Source organism: Dendrobium catenatum, unplaced genomic scaffold (assembly GCF_001605985.2).
Source record: "Dendrobium catenatum unplaced genomic scaffold, ASM160598v2 fragScaff_scaffold_542, whole genome shotgun sequence".
Classification (NCBI taxonomy): domain Eukaryota; kingdom Viridiplantae; phylum Streptophyta; class Magnoliopsida; order Asparagales; family Orchidaceae; genus Dendrobium; species Dendrobium catenatum.
The window spans coordinates 278,396-303,122 of NW_021319004.1; the positions used below are offsets into that span (position 1 = coordinate 278,396).

General features: G+C 33.5%; 1 protein-coding gene across 4 annotated transcripts in view; it reads right to left on the reverse strand.

Moving 5' to 3' along the window:
* The window catches only part of LOC110094505 (alpha-mannosidase At3g26720), a gene marked incomplete at its 3' end in the record, with an annotated part of 115,971 nt that overhangs the window by 78,530 nt on the left and 12,714 nt on the right, over positions 1 to 24,727 (reverse strand). For all 4 annotated transcript variants that reach the window (XM_028694691.1, XM_028694690.1, XM_028694689.1 and 1 more), the window contains 6 exon segments: positions 4,295 to 4,351; positions 4,438 to 4,503; positions 16,038 to 16,127; positions 16,232 to 16,399; positions 16,479 to 16,572; positions 16,662 to 16,762. In XM_028694691.1, coding sequence (XP_028550524.1) covers positions 4,295 to 4,351; positions 4,438 to 4,503; positions 16,038 to 16,127; positions 16,232 to 16,399; positions 16,479 to 16,572; positions 16,662 to 16,762 — 576 coding nt within the window.

Consider the following 24,727-nt stretch of genomic DNA (forward strand, 5'->3'; position numbering starts at 1 on the left):
GTTGGTTGCAATTGAATTATATATTTCCTTCAACTCCATTACTTGATGGATGTGAGTGAGCTGCTTGGTGTTCTACCTATCATAAATTGTAGTGGCATTCATTGAGGATTCTTGCATACTTACTTGCAATCAAGCTGTATGTATATACCTTCTTGATTTCTATTGTTTGCGGGGTTGAATGCATTTACTTGTATGTTGGTGCTGCCCGCAGAATATTGTTATATTCACTGTACGTTGATCTTATGTTGTAAACAACATATGTATTCATGACCTTTACTGCTTTTAAGATGATTGTTATGCTCATCTATGAGTTACTTGATGTCGACAACATAACATAGTTGCATCCATTGCATACCTTCCTATATCCATAAGAATTTCCATGCATACTTCTAAAATGGCTAATTGTATGAATGTCATCATGCTCATGGCTCAACTACTGTCGTATATTTCAACAGGTATTGTCATATGTAGGCGAATTATCACAACTTCTACAATCCTTATTGATTGTCAAATATAGATGGGCACGTTTCTATGACTTTATGATCAAGCCATACTTAAAATTCTTTATCCCTCGAAATGGCTCGCAACATGTATGTGATGAACTTAACACACTCGATCATTAACATTTGTCATCCGGTTGAAGTGACAATTGAAGATTTTTTTATTATCAGTTATGAGCATGCCATTGCTTTTGCATGTCGATTATGTTTAGATAACTTCCTCCATAAGTCTCCTGTAGTCCAACACAATTCTTTGTTTGAGTTCAAATGTTCAAATCATGTCGGTTTAATGATAAGTTCAAGTTCAAATTGGATTTAAATTAGGTCCTTGTCATTACATTGAGTTCAAGTCTCATTCAATGTCATGTTTTAGTCGAGTCTTTTGTGATCTACACCAAGTTTTGTTTGGATTCAAATTGTTCAATTCATGTCCAATGTGTTATTTACCAAGTTCAAGTTCAAGCTCGAGCTCGTCTTCTTCAAACTCTAATCCAAGTTTGAGTTCAATGTCATTATAGCTCATATCACATTCGAGTCCAAATCTTCATTGTCCAAATCAAGCTTGTATTTATTCATTTGAGTACAAATTGTATCATCATTAATTGTTTAGGCGAAATTATGAGAAATTAGGCCTTCCCACCATGCTAAAAAAAGCATGTATGATAGGTGTCCTCAAACACCGTGGCCGTAATCTTCTTCCCCCACCAGACTAAAAAAAGGGTGTATGGGTATTCTACAGCACCTATTTGAAAACACAATTTTTCCTAGTGTACAGGTACTTGTAAGTATCCCCACCTCGTCATTAGCCTCGCACTGGGTTCCCTTCTCACCACGCTAAGAAAAGCTTATATAGGCGACTTTCTAGTGTGTTGCGAATGTCGAAAACGAGGGTTTTGATGATTACTCATTTCATCGCAAGCATCGCAACAAACTTTCTCTCTCCATGCTAAGAAAAGCGTATATAGGTGGTTGTTTTGTCGGGCAGCAAGCTTCGAGGGTTGGCATGAAGATTTTTGTATTATCGGCTATGAGCATGCCATTGCTTTTGCATGTCGATTATGTTTAGATAACTTCCTCCATAAGTCCCCTGTAGTCCAACACAATTCTTTGTTTGAGTTCAAATGTTCAAGTCATGTCGGTTTTAATGATAAGTTCAAGTTCAAATTGGATTTAAATTAGGTCCTTGTCATTACATTGAGTTCAAGTCTCATTCAATGTCATGTTTTAGTCGGGTCTTTTGTGATCTACACAAGTTTTGTTTGGATTCAAATTGTTCAATTCATGTCCAATGTGTTATTTACCAAGTTCAAGTTCAAGCTCGAGCTCGTCTGCTTCAAACTCTAATCCAAGTTTGAGTTCAATGTCATTATAGCTCATATCACATTCGAGTCCAAATCTTCATTGTCAAAATCAAGCTTGTATTTATTCATTTGAGTACAAATGGTATCATCATTAATTGTTTAGGCGAAATTATGGGAAATTAGGCCTTCCCACAATGCTAAAAAAAGCATGTATGTTAGGTGTCCTCGAACACCGTGGCCGTAATCTTCGTCCCCCACCACATTAAAAAAAGGGTGTATGGGTATTCTACAGCGCCTATTTGAAAACACAATTTTTCTCAGTGTACGGGTACTTGTAACTATCCCCACCTCGTCATAAGCCTCGCACTGGGTTCCCTTCTCACCACGCTAAGAAAAGCTTATATAGGCGACTTTCTAGTGTGTTACGAATGTCGAAAACGAGGGTTTTGATGATTACTCATTTCATCGCAAGCATCGCAACAAACTTTCTCTCGTCATGCTAAGAAAAGCGTATATAGGTGGTTGTTTTGTCGGGCAGCAAGCTTCGAGGGTTGGCTCTCGGAGTTTTAAGGTTTAAAGGGGTTATACCTTGGTGACCGACGACGTGGAAGGCACAAAAATCAACATTTTTTTATCATTCTTTGTTTTTCTTTCTTTTTTTTTCCTTTTTTTCTCTCCCTCTCTCTTATTTTTTTCATTTCTCTTTTTTTATAATGATATCATAATGATAATCAATAAAAAAATAATAATATAATTATTGTAGTTGATAATAATAATCATTATCAATAATTATATAATAATCATTATCATTAATAATAATTATAATAGCATAATTACTATGATTAATAATAATTATAATTATCAAAATTATGTTGACACAAATATCATAATTAATAATAATTATAATTACTAACAATTAAAATAACATAATTATTATAACTATCAATAATTATAATAATGACTAATATAATTAATAATAGTTATAATAACTAATCATAATCATTCTCTCTCTCTCTCTCTCTCTCTCTCTCTCTCTCTCTCTCTCTCTCTCCCCCTAAATATTGGGGAAGGTGAAGTTGTGTTCGGATGGCAGTCGAGAGCAAGAGATTTGGGAAATCGGGAAGATCAAGGTAGAGATGAGTATGGAGGTTGGCTTCAGCTTCAGAAGAGGCGTCGGAATGCTTGCATACAGGAGGTCGCAAGAGTCGCAGGGGTTTTACGTGAGAAGAGCACAAGAGTTGAATGTCCTCATTCTTTCTCCTTTTAACGTCGCTGAAGAGCAGGGTAGAAGCTGGTTACGCACGTAAGGATGTGACCAATCGGTGCTAACTTGCACAGGAAATGATTATTGTAGCTGGGGCTAGGTCTCGGCAGAGATACGGGCATGGCTTCAGGACAGCTAATGATTCAAACCTTTTTATTATTATATCTTTTTTGTTTCTTTCCCTTTGGCTGTGGCATGGAGGTCAACAAATGCCCCCCAATAAATGTGATACGCGTCCAGAGCGAATCACATTTATTACATGTTGGTTGACCCTGTGGATCTCCAGATATTTGCTCTGGATGTCACATAGTGGTTCTATTTAGCGGATCTCCTAAAGCTTGTTTAGATGTCATGCTAAAGGCTTCATTTTGTAGATCTCCAAGAGTCTATCTTTGTGCCCTTATAGATCTTTGTATGCACTTGTAGTCAAAAATTTGATTGACATGTTATCTCTTGTCAGGTTTAGATCCATATGAAAATGATAGGGTGCAGGATGCTTCATACTTAGGTTCTAAGAATATCACTTTGTAGATTGGTGGTAGTATATAACATTGCCACTTTCTGTTCACCGTTTTCCACTACTCTCACACTAGTTTCTAATATTTTTATAATTACTCAATATCTTTCTCTGTGGCAATCATGCATAGATGTAATATTTCTATTTTATATTGCTGATATCGTTCAAGATTTATCTGAATTTTGCAGCTTCATCAGCTGGTGGGACTTCGCTTTCTCTTATACTGATTGTAGCTGAAGAGAGGGGTAGAAGCTGGCTACGCAAGGATGTGACCATTCGGCGCCAACTTGCATAGGGAATGATTACTGTAGTTGCAGCTGGGTCTCAGCAGAGATACAGGCATGGCTTCATGACAGGTAATGATTCAAACCTTTTAATTATTATATCTTTTTTTGTTTCTTTCCCATTGGTTGTGGCATCGAGGTCAACACCACTTAATCCTTGTGCATAATACAAAGAAACAGCTTTTTGATTTCCATCATAAAAATAATATTAAAATATTTAAACCTGTAATAATAGTTAGGACATGAAGTAAAGAAGAAGGAATAAAGCCCTGAATTTTACAGTTCTCATCTTCTCAAGAGCCATGCAACATGAATGCTAGTGTTTTGTTTTTCTTTTTCTACAGGGCAGGGTGAGGGAGTAGAGAGGACGTGGGGTTCCCAAGGACAAATCTAGCTAAGCATGATAAACAGTAAGAAAGAGTTCTTACTGGAATTCGAATCACATCCTCCCTTTTCCATCCAAGTGAATTGTACACAAGAACAACCTACAAAATGGTTTTTAGTAGCTCAAAAAGTTTCTGTAAAGATTACCATATCTGACAAAAGTATTATGAAAAATTAACCATGTTACCAAGCTTTTTCCCTGAGAGAGTTCTGCTTCTGAGGGAGGACAGTAACTTATATTCAGAAGCGGACACTAGACAGTAGAAGAAAAAAAGGAACAAATAATCACTAACAAAGAAAATCCAGAACGATGCTAATGCTACTTATGTGAAGCAGATTCGTACACTATTCCAGCAGATAATTTATCTAATCGATAGGCCAAATTCCAAAATAAACGGAAAATATGAAAAGTTTATGAAGATGCAAAGGTTCATCAGGGCAATACGTTAAAATAAACATCAACTAAATTTTCTATACTAATCAATAGCCAAAAAACTTACTTTTGCCTATAACATAAGTAGGATAAAATATATCATCAGACGTCTGTAACTTAATACCTCATAATATATCTTAACATCATAATATATCTTACCATAAAACAGAAACAGCGCCCAAGCAGCAGATTAAGGCTTCAATTGGGACGGCTTTTTTATTGCTTTAAAAAAAGTTTTAGTAAAATTTTTTACTAAAATTTCACTTTAAGAAGCAATAAAAAAGCCATCCCAAACGAAGACTAAGGCTTCGTTTGGGACGACTTTCTTATTGCTTCTTAAAGCACCTTTCATGTTCAAAAGTTTTAATTTTTGAACTAAAACGCTGCTTTAAGAAGCAATAAGAAAGCCGTCCCAAACAAAGCTTAAGTTAGATGGCTGAAAGAGATGTTTTAGAAGATTGTAAATAAACTTTTAGGAAGAAAACTACTGGAATAAGTATTAATCATGTCACTAAAAAAATCTAGCTTTCAAGAAAATTACCGATGAAACCTATATATCATGACCAAGATTGTTGGCCCATTGTCTTAAAGATGGATGCTTTAGAAGACGGTAATTCAACTTCTAGGATGAAATTTGGAGGGTTTGGATTTCACATAAGTACAATTATTGAAAGCTTTATCTACAATGGATTCATACTTGACTCCTTATCCAAAACTTCATAAAATGGGCTCCGAACATTTTGGCTTTTGGGGCCCAATCTCTCCACGCTATTTTGGGGAAAGTTTTAATAGATTAAATTCCGATAGAAGTTTTTGGAAGGTAAATTAGATACAGATAAGACGCTACTTAGATATTTAACATTTTAACCTTCATATATTATACCCAAAATTTTTCAAAATGCTAAGTTTAAATTTTTCCCAGAAAATTATAACCTATTTTTTGCACATTTCAAAATTCAGTGAAATAACTTTTATTTCATTCTACACATCATTACGATTATTTTCATATATAGTAATGTATAAAATAATCAACAAAAATCAATTTACACATATAATTGCAGTTTCCTAGAGTTTCTAATTTAATTTTCCTGCACATCTTTTGACATATTGAAGCAGCCCGATTTTTCTTTTTTTTATCTTTTGTGATTAAGACTGCGGACTTATTAAAAAAATTATTAACTAAATTCTATAAATAAATGCATATAACCTTTAAGCCAAAATTAAATTCTATCTATACTCCTCTGTCTCCCTTAACAAAGCACCAGAAGGCAGAAGCAGCTATTAGTTTGGGTATTATAGAGAAGACACTGTAGCATGGGAAATGTAGCAACCACGAGTACTATAACAGAGGGAAATTTGATTATCATCGGTTATACATTCATGCTCAACATCACTATATTTTAAAAAAAAATACGATTGATAATGAAAGTTGAGAAAAGTCAGATAGGCCAACAAGTGATGAACTGCACAAAGAAAGACAAAAGATCAGATGAGGTAAGCCTTTATAAGGACCGTTGTAGAAGAGACTCGACTCTCTCTTCTAAACAGATAGTGTTTTGAGATGCAACCATAAAGAGAAGGGCCATTAATAAATGATTAGTCTGCATGTTAAGTGATGCCTATTATGAATGGAAAAGCCTATAGTCATAATATGACTTTTCTAAAACAATGTACAAGAATGAAATAACAATTAAATGCGAAAAAACCTGAAAGATTTCATATAATAATTTCACACTATTATGCATTCATCATTCACTAAAATGAGATACAATTTATTCATTCATCAAAATGTATACTGATAATTATTTTTTCTTTCAACGCTTTCTCTTTTTCAAAACCAAGGTATGATATGGTTCTGCTTAAGACTCTTGCATTAATTCAAATATTAATAGGCATATTGATTGCTTCTTATTCTTGTATATTGAAACTTATATTAGAATTGTTTCTCCCACTGAACATTTAACTCATCAGTTATATATTGCAAGAAAAGAAAAGGAGCCAATGAGGCTTTACCGAAGATGATCGACTGCACCTTGTATACAGTCATTTTTTTATGTGTGGTCTTGGGGGTAGATAGAGAGTTGTTCAATAAGTTGTAAATTAAAGATTGAGTATGCACAATTTTATTTAAAGTTTTTAGATAAGCTTTAACACTGTCATTGTCATGTCCCAAGTCCTAGATGAAAAAAGAAGATGTGCGATAGGTAGTCGACAGTCATGGTTTAAAATTGCGCAATATGAGCCTCACCTTTGCACAATTCCAGTAAAAAACGCCTCGATGCTTACGCCTCGAGCTTTTTTAATGAGGCTTGCACCTCAACTTGGTTGAGGCCCGCCTCGCCTCACTGGCATGAGGCTTACGTCTCACGCTATATATATTAAAAATTACATAAATTTTGAAGTAAATGCCCGACATTGGACTCTATAGGAGAGGAGGAAAGGGAGAGAGCAGTTCATCATAATGATGATTCAAATGAAAAACCCCTTAGTGATGACAGTGTTGATGATTTATGAGTTCTTATGTGATATGTCATTGCTATTTGTTTTTGGAAATTGGAATTATATGTTAATGAAAAGAATATTGGGATTTGGGAAAGATAGAATTTTGAGTTGAACTATATTTCATGTTGTCTTATTCTTGGGATATTTTTATTTCAATTCATATCTTATGCTTTTTTATGTTTTATATTATTCACTCATTAGTATATAAAAAATTTATCATTTTATGTTTACGCAATCTTTTGATTTTGAGGCTTACGCCTCAAAACGTCTTGAGGCTTGCGCCTCGCCTCACAAATGAAAAACGCCTCAATACCCGTATACGCAATTTTAAACATTGTCGACAGCTAGTGCAAAATTTGTCGAATAATCATAATATGAATCCTTTAATACAATATGTTAATGCTAAGACGTTGTCTGGAAGCGACGTGTTGTATGGCTTAAATACAACGATAAGTGAGAAAGGGTCACTGCACCGGCGCCCATGTGTAGTATTAAATAAGCAAGGGTTCCCACATCATGGACGGATGTGGGAAAATAAGCTAGTCCATAAAATAAAAATTATGATAGGAACTTGGAATATAAATTCTCTTACAAACAAATTAATAGAATTAATAGATATTATGATCCATAGTAAGATAAATATTCTATGCATTCAGGAAACTAAATAGGTTGAAGAGAAGGCAAAGGCAATTCGTATTTTGGGATTTAAACTATGATATTTTTGGAGTCATACTAGAAATGGTGTAGGTGTGATTATAGATAAGAGTTTGAATGATAATGTTGTAAAAATTAAAAAAATTAGAGAAAGAATTATAACTTGTAAAGATTATTATTGATGCTAGATTATTAATATTATAAGCGCTTATGCTCCTCAAATTCATTTTGATAAGTGTTTAAAATTAAAATTTTGAAATGACTAACAAAAATTAATACAAAATACATCTCTTGAAGAAAGAGTTTTATTGTAGGAGATTGAAATGGACATGTTGGTAGAGAGGTAAATAATTTTAAAAGTATTCATGATGGATATAGCTATAGAGCGACTAATGATAGTGGTAAGATCATATTAGATTTTTCTTTAGCTTATGATTTTGTAATTGTCAATACCTTATTTAAGAAAAGAGATGACCATCTCATCACTTATAAGAATAGATATAATAAATCTCAATTTCATTATTTTATTATAAGAAAAATATATCGTTTAGATTGCAAAGATTATAAAATTATTCCAAGTAAAAATTTATATATCCAACACCGCTTATTAGTTTTGGACTTTAAGATGAAGGGGCAGAAAAAAGAAACTAAAGCAAATTATTGTTCTAGTTTAGATGGGGCATTTAAAGATATTAACAACAATATTTTTAAGAGAAAGATTCTAAATCTTAAGATTTTATCTGTGTATGAGAAAGCTAATATTATGTGTGAACAAATAGCTCGTGATATTAAGAATATTATAAAAGATGTGTTTGGAGTATCAAAGGGAAAAATTATTAATAGTAAAAAAAGTTGGTGATTGAATCAAAATATGCAAGAAAATATAAAAGTTAAGAAAATTTGTTGTAAAAATTGATTTAACTGTAATAATTTGGATAATTGGGAAAGATATAAAGAGGCTCGTAAAGAGTCTAAGAAAGTAATTTGTAATGCAAAGACTCTAACGTTTAATGATTTATATAATAGATCAGATACTAAGGATATGTATAAATTAGCTAAACAACGAGATCGAAGTAAGGATTTCGTTCAAGTGAAGTGTATTAAGGATGAAAATCAAAAAATATTTTTATTAGAAGAGGATATTCAATAAAGAGGGATGAGATATTGTGCTAAAATTTTAAATAAAGATTATAATAATGCAATTTACTTTAGTGACTTTAGCATCCTAAAAAAATATCTATTTTTTGCTTTTATTGGCATATTAGTAAAACCGAAGTTAAAGAAACTTTAAAGAAAATAAAGTTCGAAAAAGCTTTTGGATCTGAAGATATTTCAATAGAGGTGTAGAAATGAGTGTGCTAATTCCTATTTTTAAGAATAAAGGTGATGCACAATATTGTGTGAATTATAGATGAATTAAGTTAATGTTCGATACTTTAAAACTATGGGAGAGAGTTATGGAGCATAGGTTGCGAAATGACACTAATGTTTCTCATTATCAATTTGGATTCATATCAAGTAGGTCTACTATGGAAGTTATACATTTATTGAGAGGTTTGATGGAGAAGTATAGAGAGAATAAGGAGGATTTACTTATGATTTTTATTAATTTAGAGAAAACATATGATAAAATTCCAAGAGAAGTGCTATGGAGAGTTCTACGTAAGAAAGGGTTAATATTTATATTCAAGCCATTAAGAATATATATGTAGGAGCTATTACTTGTGTTCAAACAGAAGGTGGTTTGACCAAGTATTTTTCTATTTCAATTGGATTATATCAAGGATAATTCTTAAGCCCATATCTTTTTGTGTTCTCACGAGACATTTGCAAGAGGTTGTACGCTAGTGTATGCTTTTTGCTGATGATATTTTGCTTGTTGATAAAACTAGAGAGGGAGTTGAAGGTAAACTTGAATTATGGAGGTCAACCTTAGGGTCTAAAGGCTTTCGTTTGAGATGATCAAAAACTAAATATATGGAATGTAATTTTAGTAATAATAGATCTAGTGGGCGGGATTATGACTTTGGGCTATCAAGCCATTAATAAGAGTACACATTTAGATAACTTGGGTCTATTGAGTAGAGTGAAGGTGAAATAGATGGGGATACTATTAGTAGAATTCCAATTGGATGCTTGAAAGGGAGGAATGCATCGGGCTTGTTGTGCAATAGAAAAATCCCTCTCAAACTTAAGGGAAAATTCTATAAAATGGTAGTGAGACCTGCAATGCTTTGTATTTTATTTTCATGCATATTGAGCATGTTTTGAAGTATGTAATTATGAAGTATACTTCTATAATTAGAGTATAATATATGTCTTGTAATGGGCTAGATCAATTAATTTCCTATTCACTCGATCCTAACGAATGTATCTCTGTTACACCTTAGGTTGACAAAGATGGGTCAAAATAAGGTGTGACAAAAATTGGTATCAGAGCCAAGGTTGAGATTGAAATTTGTAATGGAAGCATAATTTGATAAGAAATGGAGGACATTAAAATAAATTTAATTTAGACAGAGCTATACGTTGATTGAATTTGGTATTCATTATAGTAGAGTTGAAAAAAGATATATGCATAATATGATTCAATCTTTAATTGATCACCTAAATTAAACAAATTATATATATATATATATATATATATATATATATAGAGAGAGAGAGAGAGAGAGAGAGAAGAAGAATTACCAAAAAGAATAAATAGTCAGTCATCTAAGCCAATTACTGAGGAAGAAATGCAAACAAAAAATAACATCTATGCAGAAATCATCATCAAGCAATAGGCCCAAATCTAAGTTTAGAAGTGGGGTGGATCAACATCTGAGGATATTTCAAACTTTCAAGCCACAAGCAATTAAGGGAGCAACTGATCCAACTGTAATTGAAGACTGATTAATGATTATTACAGATTGGACAAATTTTAAATGGTATGATTTGTCCAGATAATAAAAGGGTGGTGCTAGCTACTTTTGTATTGGAAGGTAAGGTAGAAAGATGATGGAAAGTATAATATAGAGAGATTTGGATTCATGTCTATTACTATTATATAGTGTAATGATTTTGTATGGGTATTCAGATACTAGTTGATTCCACTATCAGCTAGTGTGACAACCGGTTCATCCGGCCGGTTCACCCGAACCGGCCGGCCCGCCTTTATTTATCCCGCGGAACAGACAGTTCGCGGAACCGAGCAATCGCGCGAACAGGAAGGGGCGGACGGTCGGGAATTCACGCGAGAGCAAGGTAGAATTCGTTTTCTTCCAATTTTAGCAAACGAGCGCGTTGGAGGGTAAGATTTAACAACTCCTTTTCGTTCTTATTGTTATAGAAACAAAGGTTGGAGAGAATTTTGCAACGAAAGGAAGAAACGACCGAGGAAAAATAAGGAAAAAGGTTTGTTGAAATTTCTTTTAGATTTTCCTATAAATTTCTTCTCCTCCTTCGTTTAAAGTGAGCGATATATTTCTTGAAGGTTAAGGAAGGGATTGAAGCGAGGAAAAAGGAAATTTCGGGAAGAAGGATTTTGGGAGATTTGGAAAATCCAATTGTAAGAAATTCTATTTCGAAACTATTCTCGAGTTTTATTTGATAAAGCAAATTCATAAAAACTTTATTTCTTGATGATAGAGATTTGGAGAGAAATTCGAAGTAACACCCTTCGTCGAAGACCTGAAAAGTTCAAGTGGGTATTTTTAAAAGTTTAAAATTTCTTTATTTCCATTCTATTTTTGTTTAGAAAGAAGTATATGCGAAATTGATAGATGTATGATTTTTTTCTACTTTTGGAGAAATAGTTAACTAAAATAAGCAACGACATGTATGAGTACAATTATAGAAAAGAAAAAGGATATGTTATGAGTATATCAAAGAATTAGAAAGTAAAGTTTAGAAAGAAAATATATACATGTACATGATTCGTATATGCAAATGACAAGTAATATTTATAGAGATACAAGTAAGATGTGTTGTATGCAATTGTATCAATAACGATGAAAATGAGAAAAGAAAAGAATAAAGGAAAAGGGTATTGAAAACGACAGGAGTCACCCCCTTATGGTACTGGCTGGGGACGCCGTACTCGTGCACGAAAAAGGAAAAGGAAATTTCTATGGAAATGGGGAAAAGGAAATTAAATGGAAAAGGTTGTACCTTTAGGTACTTTGAGACGGTGCTCCTGTGCAAATTAAATGGGAAAAGGAAATGTAAATGAAATATCAAAGATAACAAATGCTTCAAATTATTTTAAATGAAAATATTCAAAGAAGTATTAAGTTAAAGAATTGAAATAAACAAGATTAAGAAAGGAAAGAATATATGTTAATTTATATTTTTATATAAATTATATAGTTACCCACTGAGTTTACTTAGTAAACTCAAACCACGAGTTTAAATGTTTCAGGAAATTCCTAAGAGAAGTAATGGCTGAAAGAGAAGAACATGTTTACAGAAGGCGAGGTGCAAATGACAACAGGTAAAATAGAAATTTTTTATTAGTGGCTCTTCAGTTTATAGAAAAGTTTTGATGATGAGTAAACTAAACTCATATGCAATATAGAAAAAATCAATATGCATGCTAACTAAACTTGTATTTATCTATAAAGCATTTATGATTGAATGCTTTTAAAGGACATAAAACTTCTAAACTTCCTTACATTGCTTTACAACATAGATATCATATATATAAACATCCGTACCAGAGTATCCATATTGTACTGATCAGGTATATTTTCATATTTGGTCATTCATCATCATGTTACCCCGAAGAGACATATTGTGCAAATGCACCTTATTGGTACTCCGCCTCATATCAAAGTGATTTATCATATCAACTATGCATATTTTCAATCCACTAAATGGATTTGATTAAGAATTTTCATGCTAAAAGTGAACTTTTGTACATATGAATAGAGTTTTCTATCTAAATATGCAACAATATGCATGAAGAAAAACTAAAGCCATAAGTTGCTTAATGGAAGAACTAAAGACATATGTAAACACAATACCATTAAAATTTTCAATACACTCAAGGCCATATGCAATTTAAAATAATTAATCTCTTAAAAGAATAATGCGTCATAAACATACTTAAATCCATATGCAAGACAAAATAATTAACATCTTAAAAGAGAAAGAACATGAATTTAGAGAGTAATTTGTCACTTACCCCTAGCCAATTAACAAAAACTTGATTAATACAACACGTTCTTATTTTCACAGTTATTCTTTACTATTTTCCCTTATGAATTACTTTATACCTAAGTAATTAATGAAATTTTAAAATACAATTTTGGCTTTAATTAAAATCCTAATTTTAGAAATCTAAATTTTACATATTTCCTTCCTATTACATTTTAAAATATTTTCCTTAACATATATTATAATTAAACCTAATTATTTTTTGGATTAATTAAAATTAAAAAATTAGGGAAATAATTTTTTGATAAAAATCTCATTTTCTTATAATTAGAGCCTTCCCAAGACTCCTAGGAATAACATTTGTTAACAACTTATCACAAAATCTCAAGATTAGGAAAAACCCTAATTTTTTAAACTTAAAAAATTATGGGAAAATTCAAATTTCATCATTATAATGTATTTTTAAACTTTCCTTAACAATATTAATGCAAAATTAAATTTTCATAAAACTCTAATTTGGAAACCTAAGATTTTATTGAGCAAAATTACATTTTAAATGGCTAGAACCATGCTCTAATTCTTCTCTATCATTCTTCTCCAAAAATTTTAGAGGTGGTGATGGCATGCGGCTTTTAAGTGATCCTTGACGATGGCTATGACATTGGTGGTTGTGGCGAAGGCAACGGACTAGAGGTTGAGAGGAAATTGCTGCAACTTGGGGGTGCACGAAGTATGATTTGATCGGGGCTTTACTTTATGATTTTTGTAAATGTAAGTTTATATGTATATATATATACATACACATATACATATATAAGGGTGAGACGTAAGCCTCACACCAGTGAGGCGAGGCGAGCCTCAAGGCGGGCCTCAACAAAATTGAGGCGCAAGCCTCATAAAAGAAATTCGAGGCGTAAGCCTCGAGGCATTTTCTACTGGAATTGCACAAATGCAGGCCTCAAGGCGAGCCTCATATTGCGCAAGTTTAAACAATGATCTAAACTTAGTGCATTTATTATTATAGCCTCCTATCTACATTGAATAATATTCTTATTAATACATAATCACTATCATAAAGTTGTTTAAATTGATTTTCTCGTTCTCATACATATAACCCTCATATTGAATTAAAATACTCAGTACTTTTCATATTTCAAGCTCCTAAGAATATTTCATGAAATGTATGCAAAAATTACTAAAGGCATGGTGTAAAGAATGCAAAAGGTAAATGTTATATAACAACAAATGCATGTGCATACTAATAGATGGAGTTCATTCTTTTATGATACTAGTAGGGGACACCAATATACTAACGCATTAATGATTTTGCCCTCTACCTCAAACAACAATAGAAAGAAAATCTATGCCTTATTGTGCCGACAATAAAAGTAACTGCCAGGGGTAAGTTAGAGTATTACACCTCAGACAATAGTGAACTTGTTTAATGCCCAATCGTGGAGATGGAAAAGTATTAGCTAGGGGTAAGCTGTGTTAAATGGTGCTCCTAAGATAAATGTATTAGAATATAGAAAATTTATAAGTTGGGATATAATAAACTATAAAAAGGTGAATGTTATGATTCCATTACATCACTTTCGATGTTAAGAAAAAAATATGATCCTGATTGATATCCAAATAATAAACATTGTTCATGATTTTCTTACAATTTAAAATGAAAACTAGTGGCAATTTGTTTTTTTTTTTCCCATTGAGATAATATGATTTAGAATTGTAATTAACCCACCATGTTATGTTGATATCTCATTATAATTTTTAATTAACAATTCATGATAAGATCTTGATAAGTCTATGAAGTGGAAGAAGATAAACTATGTCTTCATAGCGCATAGCTTCAAGTAATAGGAATCTAACATTTAGAGAAAAGAACCAAAATGGTCACTCAACTCTTTGTGAGGACCAAAATGATCCCGACTATTTTAAATGACCAATTTGGTCCCTCAACTCTATAAAAATAGACTTTTTTTGTCCTGACATCAAATTTTAAGGTTAATGATGTTAAATAAAGAAGTATTTTAGTTATTTTTTAATTAAATTATTTATTAAATATAATTTAAAGTAATAGTATTTAAAACATATATATATTAAACATTTCTTTAATAAAAAAAATTATTAATAATTCTGGTTTTAATTTAGAACCATTCTAGAATAGAATTATTAATATTTTTTATTAAAGAAATATTTAATAAATTAAAAAATAAATACTAATATTTGAAAGTTATATTTAATAAATAATTTAATTAAAAAAAATACAAACATGGATATTTTATTATTATTAAATAGAAATATATTTATTATTATTACATAGGACTTTATATTGATTATCACAAGTATATTTTTTCCAATTATTATTATATTTATTATTTACTCCTTTTTACACTATTTTTATTATAAATATTTTATTTCGATATTATTTGAAAATATCTATGTGCAAACTTCCCTCAAATTTTCTTCATCCATGCATGCAATCTCTTTCCTTGGGCCGCAACTTGAGCAGGACACAAGGGGATTTTCCTTGAGTGTCCATTTGTGAATTCAGTGTTTGGAGTCGGTTTCTCATGAAGTTGCATCAATCAATTATTGTTGCTGCTGCATTCGATATGGTGACTTGTGGATAGCATATGGCGTTCAGTAGCCCTCAAGAGCTCATTCCTTATCACTAAGGTGATTAAATCATAATGGTTGAGAATGTATATTGTATCCACTAGTTGCTGTAAGAAGAGAGTTTAGTGTTATCTTAAATTCTAGGGTTTGAAGTGCAGCTCACTTCGAAGAGATCCATCCCTTTGAGATGGAGTTAGCTGACTCAAGGCCTGTCCAATTTAGTGACTAGTTAGTTGTGGATCAATCTAATTTTTTCAATGATAAGGAGGCATGTTAGTTTTAGGTCAATTTAATTGCTTTACTGGAGAACACTTGGAAGGTGGAACTATCATAGACTATGTCTGATGGAACAGTTATAAGTTCTATTTCTACAATTTTACCAAAGATATCTAAAAGATTTCCTTGCAATGTAAAACAGCAATTTCAGCTTATCAAACCTGTTCAAACTTTGTTGCGGGGTCATAGCAATCAGAACTTGAAAGTGACTCTGTCAAGCAGCCGAGAGATAACCCAACTATTTTCTCAGACTGAAAAGACGATAAAATACCAAGGTAGGGTAGTTTGTTCAATGACAGGGAGCACCAATAGAACCAGGAGAGGCTTGCCACACAGCTTGAACAGAATTTCTCACCTCTGCATAGCCTATAGATAGCCGTTTGGCATAATCATTTGCAACGTGCTGTTGTTCAGTTCCACTGATTGCGTCATGATGTTGAGCAGTGGCTAAAGCATCAGCCAAACTGTCAGTGGTTGGCCCTGAGCTGTTTCTTCCTTTAAGAAATTCCAGTTGCCTTGCTGCCTACGAAGTGGTAGAAAACATTAGATGTTACACTTTTTAGATAATATATTCAAAATATGAAAGAGAAGAGAAGCCCTACTAGATAGTAAGCACTCAACACTCTAACAAATCTTTTGAAACCAGGCCTACTGCTGAAGTATCCTGTCCAATATCTATTTGGTCCATCTGCGTATCTGAAGTTTACCAGCCAACATCAGCATTATTAATGTCAAATAAACTAAAATGATCAAGAAACTTCTACTTTCAAAACGCTTCAACTCACGGGAAAAAGTCATCTGTCTTGAGAGGCCAAAATTCATTTGCATCATATTTTGCATCGGTATATATGGAAGGTGTTGAATAAAAGGCATTAACTCGCCCATCCTAAATAATGATGAAAAAAGAGTAATGAAGAAAATTACTTGTTCTTCTGCTAAAATCAAATGACTCACGGGTATGAAATAATTTTAGTATAAAATCTCAAAAAAAGGCGTAGATTCAAATATGCAAAATTGCACGCAGACCTCTAATGAAGAACCAAAGATTCCTTTTAGATATAAAACGAAAACATGATAGTTCATTTTTTTTATGAGGAAAAATATATTTTCAAATGTCAAGCTCCGATGGATTGGAGTAAGGTAAAACTCCTTACTAGGGATGCCCCATATTTCCACAAAATCAATTGTTAAATGCAATCTAAGTGGACTCCTCATAAGCCATTTGTATTGCACTGGCATTTCTATTTGCTAAATAAAAATGGCACTTTAGCGTGTATCCCGTTTTTCAGATTTAGGATTCAATTCTTCTTAAGGCAGATTGAGCTTTGATTAACTAGATTTCTACTAAGGATTATATCAGGATTCGGTTAAATCTGAGTCTTCACTTCCTATGAGTGCAAGCCATCATGGTTAATTACCCCTCCTACTTCGTAAGAGAGAATGCTCAATTAAGGATGAATCACTCTAGTATAGCTTAGGAATTTTTTTAGTTTTAGTTTTATTTGTGGGAGATAGAGGTAGACCCGATTAAAATTTCACGGATCACTCGGCCCAAGAATATCGTAGGTTTCAATCTATCAATACTAACAATCATTGATCATAGCATCCGGGAATCTAATTAGCATCCATAGGTTCACTCCTCTCAGGGAATCCAAGTAAACTGAAATGGTTTGGCTATAATTCAAGTCATTATGGGGTGCATGTTGTGGTTTGGGGCTTACATCTGTTAGAATGCCGGTTAATTTACTTAGTTTGGGGCTTATGACTTCATTTAAAAGTTGCCTAGTAGTTTGATCTAATTTGGGGCTTACAACTCCACCTAGAAATTGCCCATAAATTTGATAAGGATGGGATTTACAGCTCCATTTAGGAGTTTCCCGTGGATTTGATTAGGATGGGGTTTACGACTTCGTTTAGTAGTTGCCCAAAGATTTGATTAGGATGGGGCTTACGGCTCCATTTAGCAGTTGCCCGAAGATTTGATTTAAAATGGGTCTTACGGCTCTACTTAGGAGTTACCTGTTAGTTTCGTTTAGGGATTTTTACTTTATTTAGAAGTTTCCCAAACATTAAGTCTTATTCTTCCATGGAGAGTTGTCTGTAGTTTACGTTTGTGATAGGTCTAACTGTTTTCATTGAAAGTTGTCTGTAATTTTAGTTTTGGATAGATCTTACGACTTCCCTTGAAAGTTGTCAGTTACTTTACATTTATGATAAATCTTACTGCTTCCATTAAAAGCAATCTGTTTTTTTTTTTTAATTAGTCAACAATTTCACTGAAATTAAATTCTACATAAAATTATTTTCATCACCTGGCCTACGAAAACTCAGTCCCCATGATGTTATAAGATGCATGATAATTATCTGGATTTGGGTCATCTATAAAACATAGAGAACCGCCATCTTTAACTTATGATCTAGCTTAGGACTGAGCAACCTGTGAATTTTGTCCAATTTTTTTTGGTGTATTACAGATGAAACTAACCCATCAGATATACATCAATGGTTAGCAATGCCCTGTGAGTTTTGAAATTTTGCACCCAATCTCCTGAGAGAGTTTATGCTTCTAGGGCAAATATTTTGAAGGCGGATTGGATTGTAGATAAGATACTATCCAAATATTTATCCCTCATTTCACAAGACTTTCAAAATTCTATTCCAAATTTTTCATAGGCGCAAGCCTCTATTATAGTTAGTTGACCCTCCTTGTGAAGATAGAAACCTTTCAATTTAGGCAAGTCGATAGGAGATAAATGCTTAGCTTACTATAGTAACAATTTGATTTTAAATTAGAGGAAATTTATCACCTCCAATTTAAAGCAGATATTTGTCGGTAAAGGTAGTCAACACAACCTGACCCAAGGATTCTTATTGACAATCAAAGCTTGCATTATCCAAAGGGATCTTATAAATATGAGGTAGACATTTGACTAAAAGGACAATTTTAAGTCATCATTTGCTAACATAGGATTTTGAGTCATATCAATTGCACTATATGATTCACAACTTAAGGGGCAGAGTCATTAGAAAACATTTGAGAATTGGTCGTACCAATAATTTAAAAGTGCATTTCTACGGTGAAACCATGACATCAAAAGGCCATCGTCATAACCATTATTTAGTAGTGTCATTTGGTGTTAAACCACCTGATTAGATGACGCATGCCACAGCCTTACTACAGTGAGATTTTTTGATAGTGATCACAATGATGTGCTTGATATGATATTATTTCAGTATGAGCTGAGGTTAATTGTAAATTCATTCTGCTTAATGACAAACTATACAAAGGGTTGATGGATATTTTGCTTTAAACTTAAAGCAATTAATTTTCTTGAAATATCTTTAGTTTTTTGTAAATATTAATTTTTTATATTTTATCAGGATTTTAAGCTCCAAATAATTTTCTTTAGAATTTGGGGGCATCTTAAAAATAATATCCCTCTAATCAAGATTTTTCATCAACGCAGCCATCATCAAGGTTAGATGTTTGCATTTTGTTTCTTTAAGCCTAATCATCTTTTCTTGCTAGCTAGTAGTGAATCGAGTCCAAGGGCTTGTATTTAAAAAAGAATTGTCTATGTAAAAAGAATTAAAGGCCTTTTAAAATCGAAGGCAAAAAATTTTAAGGATTACATGGTCGAGTATCTGTTTGTAAGCAGTGGACTCCGAAAATTTGCGTCCCAACTTCTCCACACCTTTTAGTGACAGGGAGAGTTTCAACGAATTTAAGTTTTAGAATAAATTTTCAGAAGGCAGATTGACTTTTAGATAAGACACTATCCAGAGATTTCACTCACATTTTGTGAAGATTTTATAATCTGAGTTTTGGTTTCTCATAAGTGCAAGCCCCTATGGTTAATTAACTCTCCTGATAAAGAGAAAACTTTTGATTAAGGTTAGCCGTGAGATAGGCACTAAGTACCCATCATATAATACAAGCAACTTTAGCAATTTTTAAATTGAAATTTTTTGTATTTTTAAGATTTGAAATTCATCATCATAAATCTAAAACGGGTGATGGAGGAATAAAGATGGCCCAATCAAGATCACATGGTTCTGTCATCTCAAGTTGTTATGGTCGCTGGTCTACTTAGTCAAGGGTGGTAGTCAACCCAACTTGACAGAAGAACCTTGTCCGCAGCCATGAGTTGCTTCATCCAAAAATATCTTGCAGACCTAGGGTGAATGTCTGTCTAAGATATTGAATTTAAGTCAAACTTAGATAACATGGGGCTTTATGTTTTGTATAGTACACCCTATAATTTATTGCTCAAGGGGTTTTTAACCATTACGGAACATACAGGCTTTGGCCGTGACTGTAATATAGAGGTGTCATTTAACAGCAAAACCACTTAGTCAATTAGCACACCACGTCCCTGCTGGCAATAAATTAACTAAGAATGAATTATAGTAATACATTTCAATTCATCATCCTTGTCAAACCATTGTAAAGTATGGATGTATTTTAATTTTAAGTTTTGGGTGAATAAATTTTCATTTAAATGTTTAGAATTTGACAGAAATTAGATTTTAAAATTTGAATAGGTTTTGAGAATTGATCCCTCTGATTGAGATTTTTTTATCAAAACGGTCATCAACGGGATGGTTTTGCAATAACTTTAAAAATTTTGCATTTTGCATTGGGGTTTGAGTTTTTTTTAATAAGGTCCCCTTCAGTTGAGATTTTCTGTTAACACGACCATCATCAAAGTATATGAGCACTTTTAATAAATCTGCAAAGGATTCTTAGATATTGTATTTAGGAGCTTGATATAAAAATAGGAGCACATGCGAAAGAATTCTTAGCATATAAATCGATGCTATTGTAGGAATATCGCCTTCTATCGACTTGAAGAAGTGGGTTGCGGATCCAATGGCCAATATGGGTGTTTCATTTCTCATCAAGCTTTGTCAATCCAAAATCTGATTTTTTTGGTGTTGAGATCAATATCTAACATCACATTTGTAGCTTTTATGTCTCCATGAACAATCTTCAGCATTGATTTTTCATGCAGATTAGCAAGACCTATAGCTATGCCCAGACAAATCTTGTGTCTTGTGGATCAATCTAGCTTTAACTGATATTGTTCTGGCCCATAAAGATCGCCTGCACGTCTATAATTTTCCAAACATTCATTTACTAACAATAACTGATTTCACATTCATAAAGCTTTACAAGATTTGGATGTTGTAATGCAGAAATCATGCATATTTGATTTACAAATTCACGATTTCCTTGACTTGACTTTGAAGAAAGCGGCTTCACATTTATTATAGTACCATCTGCTAACCGACTCTTTTACACAAATCTAAAACCACCTTCACCAATCTTGTTTAAAAGAACTGAAGTTGCTAGTAGCAGTTTAAATTTGCCTTAGTGAAAAGAAGATAGTTTTCAGACTCAGTTTATCCAAAAAAAAAATATACAGGAGAACCTCACAAAGTTTGCAAGCTGTTAATGTTGATGTGCTTCTGAAAATATTTTACAAGCAAATTGAATAATAATATTGGGATTCGGATCATCTCCACTTATCATTGTCCTTATGTGATGTAATTACCCATATCAAGCAATTCAATTCATTTTGCCCTTTCCTCCCCTCTTTCTTTTTTAATTTAAATGGCATATAATTTGTTTTAATTATTATAATTATTTTTTATTATTATTTTAAATTAATTGTGGAGTTCTTTTATTTTGTTCAAAATTTTGGTAGCCTCCTAATAACCCCTCCCTGCATATGGAGGTTTAGGATGGATTTGAAAGTTCAGCCCTGCATATGGAGGTTGGGATGCACTTGCCTTTAAAATCTATCAGGCCGGATTAAATATCCGATGAACCTTATAGTTCTCGGTACATGTCTTCAAATCCTTTAATTTCCAATTATGGTACCTGTTAATTAAAGAGGATTTAATTTAAAAAAAGCACTTTTTCTATTTTTCTTGACATTCAACAACTGCCTGGGATTTCCTTCATCGTCGAAGGGAGGTTGGGAGGAACTTGTCTTTCAAATCCTCCCGTCCATATTAGAGATTCGACGACTGAGGGCTTTGAGAAGATGATTGGTCCCAGCACAAGTCTTCGGCGATCATTATTGGAGTACCTGTTTTATATATATATAAAACACAAATTTGTCATGCACACTTATTAGAAAGAGTCGGAGGTTGGGTGCAGGAAATCGGGATGGTGAGTTCAAGTCGAGATAGGAAACCCCGGTTTAGCACGGGTGGCCTGGGGAAAATCACGCTTGCAGCCGAAGATGGAACGGCGTCACATGCATGGGCTCAGGATGGAACGGCGTCACGTGCGTGCCAAAATGGAACAGGCTTGTCAAATGCGGGGCCATGATTGAAGAAGCAAAAGTATGCGAAGGCCTCAGGTTGGAGTCAGACTCGGCCGTGGGTCTTGCATGCAGATTCGCGGGAACAAGTGAGGAAGGGGTGAGTGTCTGCATGCGTGAAGGAGACTGGAGAGCAAAACGAAGTTCCTTTGTGCGGTTGAGTTTGAATTGAATTCTCAAACTCGCTGGTGCATATAGTTGACGGAATAAAAGGCAATGTTGAATATGCCGTGTGCATTCGGGTTGTTTGGACGAGAGTGAGGTGGATTGAGTGGGGAAAGCTGACTTGTGGTCAACAACAGTAACATGATAATTGAGGAGTACAACTAGGTTGCTAAATCTTCCTCAGCCACTCATCATCAAGAAATCACTCCAAGGAGGGACCCATGACACGGAAGAGAGCAAGATAGAATACATCCCAGAGTTAAGAGGGACAGGAGACTGAACCCATCACATCCCCTCATCTCAACACTCGACACGAAGTCATTCACTAGCACTTTCCACATCATCACTTGCTCATTCTCTCGCTGCAAGTAGAAAACATAATAATTTCTCAACCTTTTTCTAGACGTTCTTCTACTCACCAAGGACTCACAATAATGCTCTCACAACCACACTTGCCAACACAACATATCAAAAAGAAGGCATAACACAAAAAATAAAAGAGCTCGCATAAAATAAATTTTATTCATTTCATGCGAATATTACAACATCCTATCCAGTAGCAAATACATCAAAAAAAACTTCATCATTCAGGTTCACAAACCAATATGAAGCATCACCAACTACAGGTGTCAACACAAGTTGACGAGTCGTGTTTTTGTCCGACTCGAATTTAGTTTACTCAAAGTCGACTCATTTAATAAGCGTGTCAAAAACATCAACTGAATGATCTGTACCAAACCTTTTAACCCGTTAAGGTTAATAAAAAAAATTTATAACTTCTTAACTATAAGTTTAAAATATTTGATTAAAAAAAAAATTGTACCCATAAATAAAAATAATAATGAAAAACTATATTAAACGAGTTATTTTTAGGTCAAAAATGAGTTCGCATGTCAACCCAAACCCGATCTTTTTAATAAACAGGTTAGAAAATCCAACCCATTTATTAACCTCGGATTTTTCAAGACGGATCATTTAGTGACACCTCTATCTCCAACATTAGATCACTCGCAATTGCTAGCATCAACCCTCCGATTCTCTCCAGGCAATCCAACAAGTACTTGGTACCCAACAGGAAACTCTCCAGCTTTGTCTATTGGATGACTACGCCCCCCTCAACCCTCATCAAGTTCACGATGTTGTTGGAGAATTTTTGTATCCTCAAACGGATTGCATATTTTATAATCGGGTGTGGCATAAGAATACGATATATTACCCCGGAGGGTAAAAATATCATCTCCTTATGGACTCAATCATAAAATTTACAATTATTTAACAGAGATTCCCCCACTCGATGTTTGGTCGAGCGGGGTTTATTTATTTCTGGGGTACAGACATCCCATAGGGGCAAGCCCCTATGGGATGTCTGTACCCCAGAAATAAGCGTGAAGGAGACTGGAGAGCAAAACGGAGTTCCTTTGTGCGGTTGAGTTTGAATTGAATTCTCAAACTCGCTCGTGCATATAGTTGAGGGAATGAAAGGCAGTGTTGAATATGTCGTGTGCGTTCGGGTCGTTTGGACGAGAGTGAGGGGGATTGAGTGGGGAAAGCTGACTTGTGGTCAACAACAGTAACATGATAATTGAGGAGTACAACTAGGTGACTAAATCTTCCTCAGCCACTCATCATCAAGAAATCGCTCCAAGGAGGGACCCATGACACGGAAGAGAGCAAGAAAGAATACATCCCAGAGTTAGGAGGGACAGGAGATCGAACCCATCACATCCCCTCATCTCAACACTCGACACGAAGTCATTCACTAGCACTTTCCACATCATCACTTGCTCATTCTCTCGCTGCAAGTAGAAAACATAACAATTTCTCAACCTTTTTCTAGTCGTTCTTCTACTCACCAAGGACTCACAATAATGCTCTCACAACCACACTTGCCAACACAACATATCAAAAAGAAGGCATAACACAAAAAATAAAAGAGCTCGCATAAAATAAATTTTATTCATTTCATGCGAATATTACAACATCCTATCCAGTAGCAAATACATCAAAAAAAATTCATCATTCAGGTTCACAAACCAATATGAAGCATCCCCAATTATGGGTGTCAAAACAAGTTGACGAGTCGTGTTTGTGTCCGACTCGAATTTAGTCAACTCAAACTAGACTCGTTTAATAAGCGTGTCAAAAACATCAACTGAATGATCTATAACAAACCTTTTTACCCGTTAAGGTTAATAAAAAAAATTTATAACTTCTTAACTATAAGTTTAAAATATTTGATTAAAAATAAAAAAAATTGTACCCATAAATAAAAATAATAATGAAAAAATATATTAAACGAGTTATTTTTTAGGTCAAAAATGAGTTCGCAGATCAACCCAAACCCGGTCTTT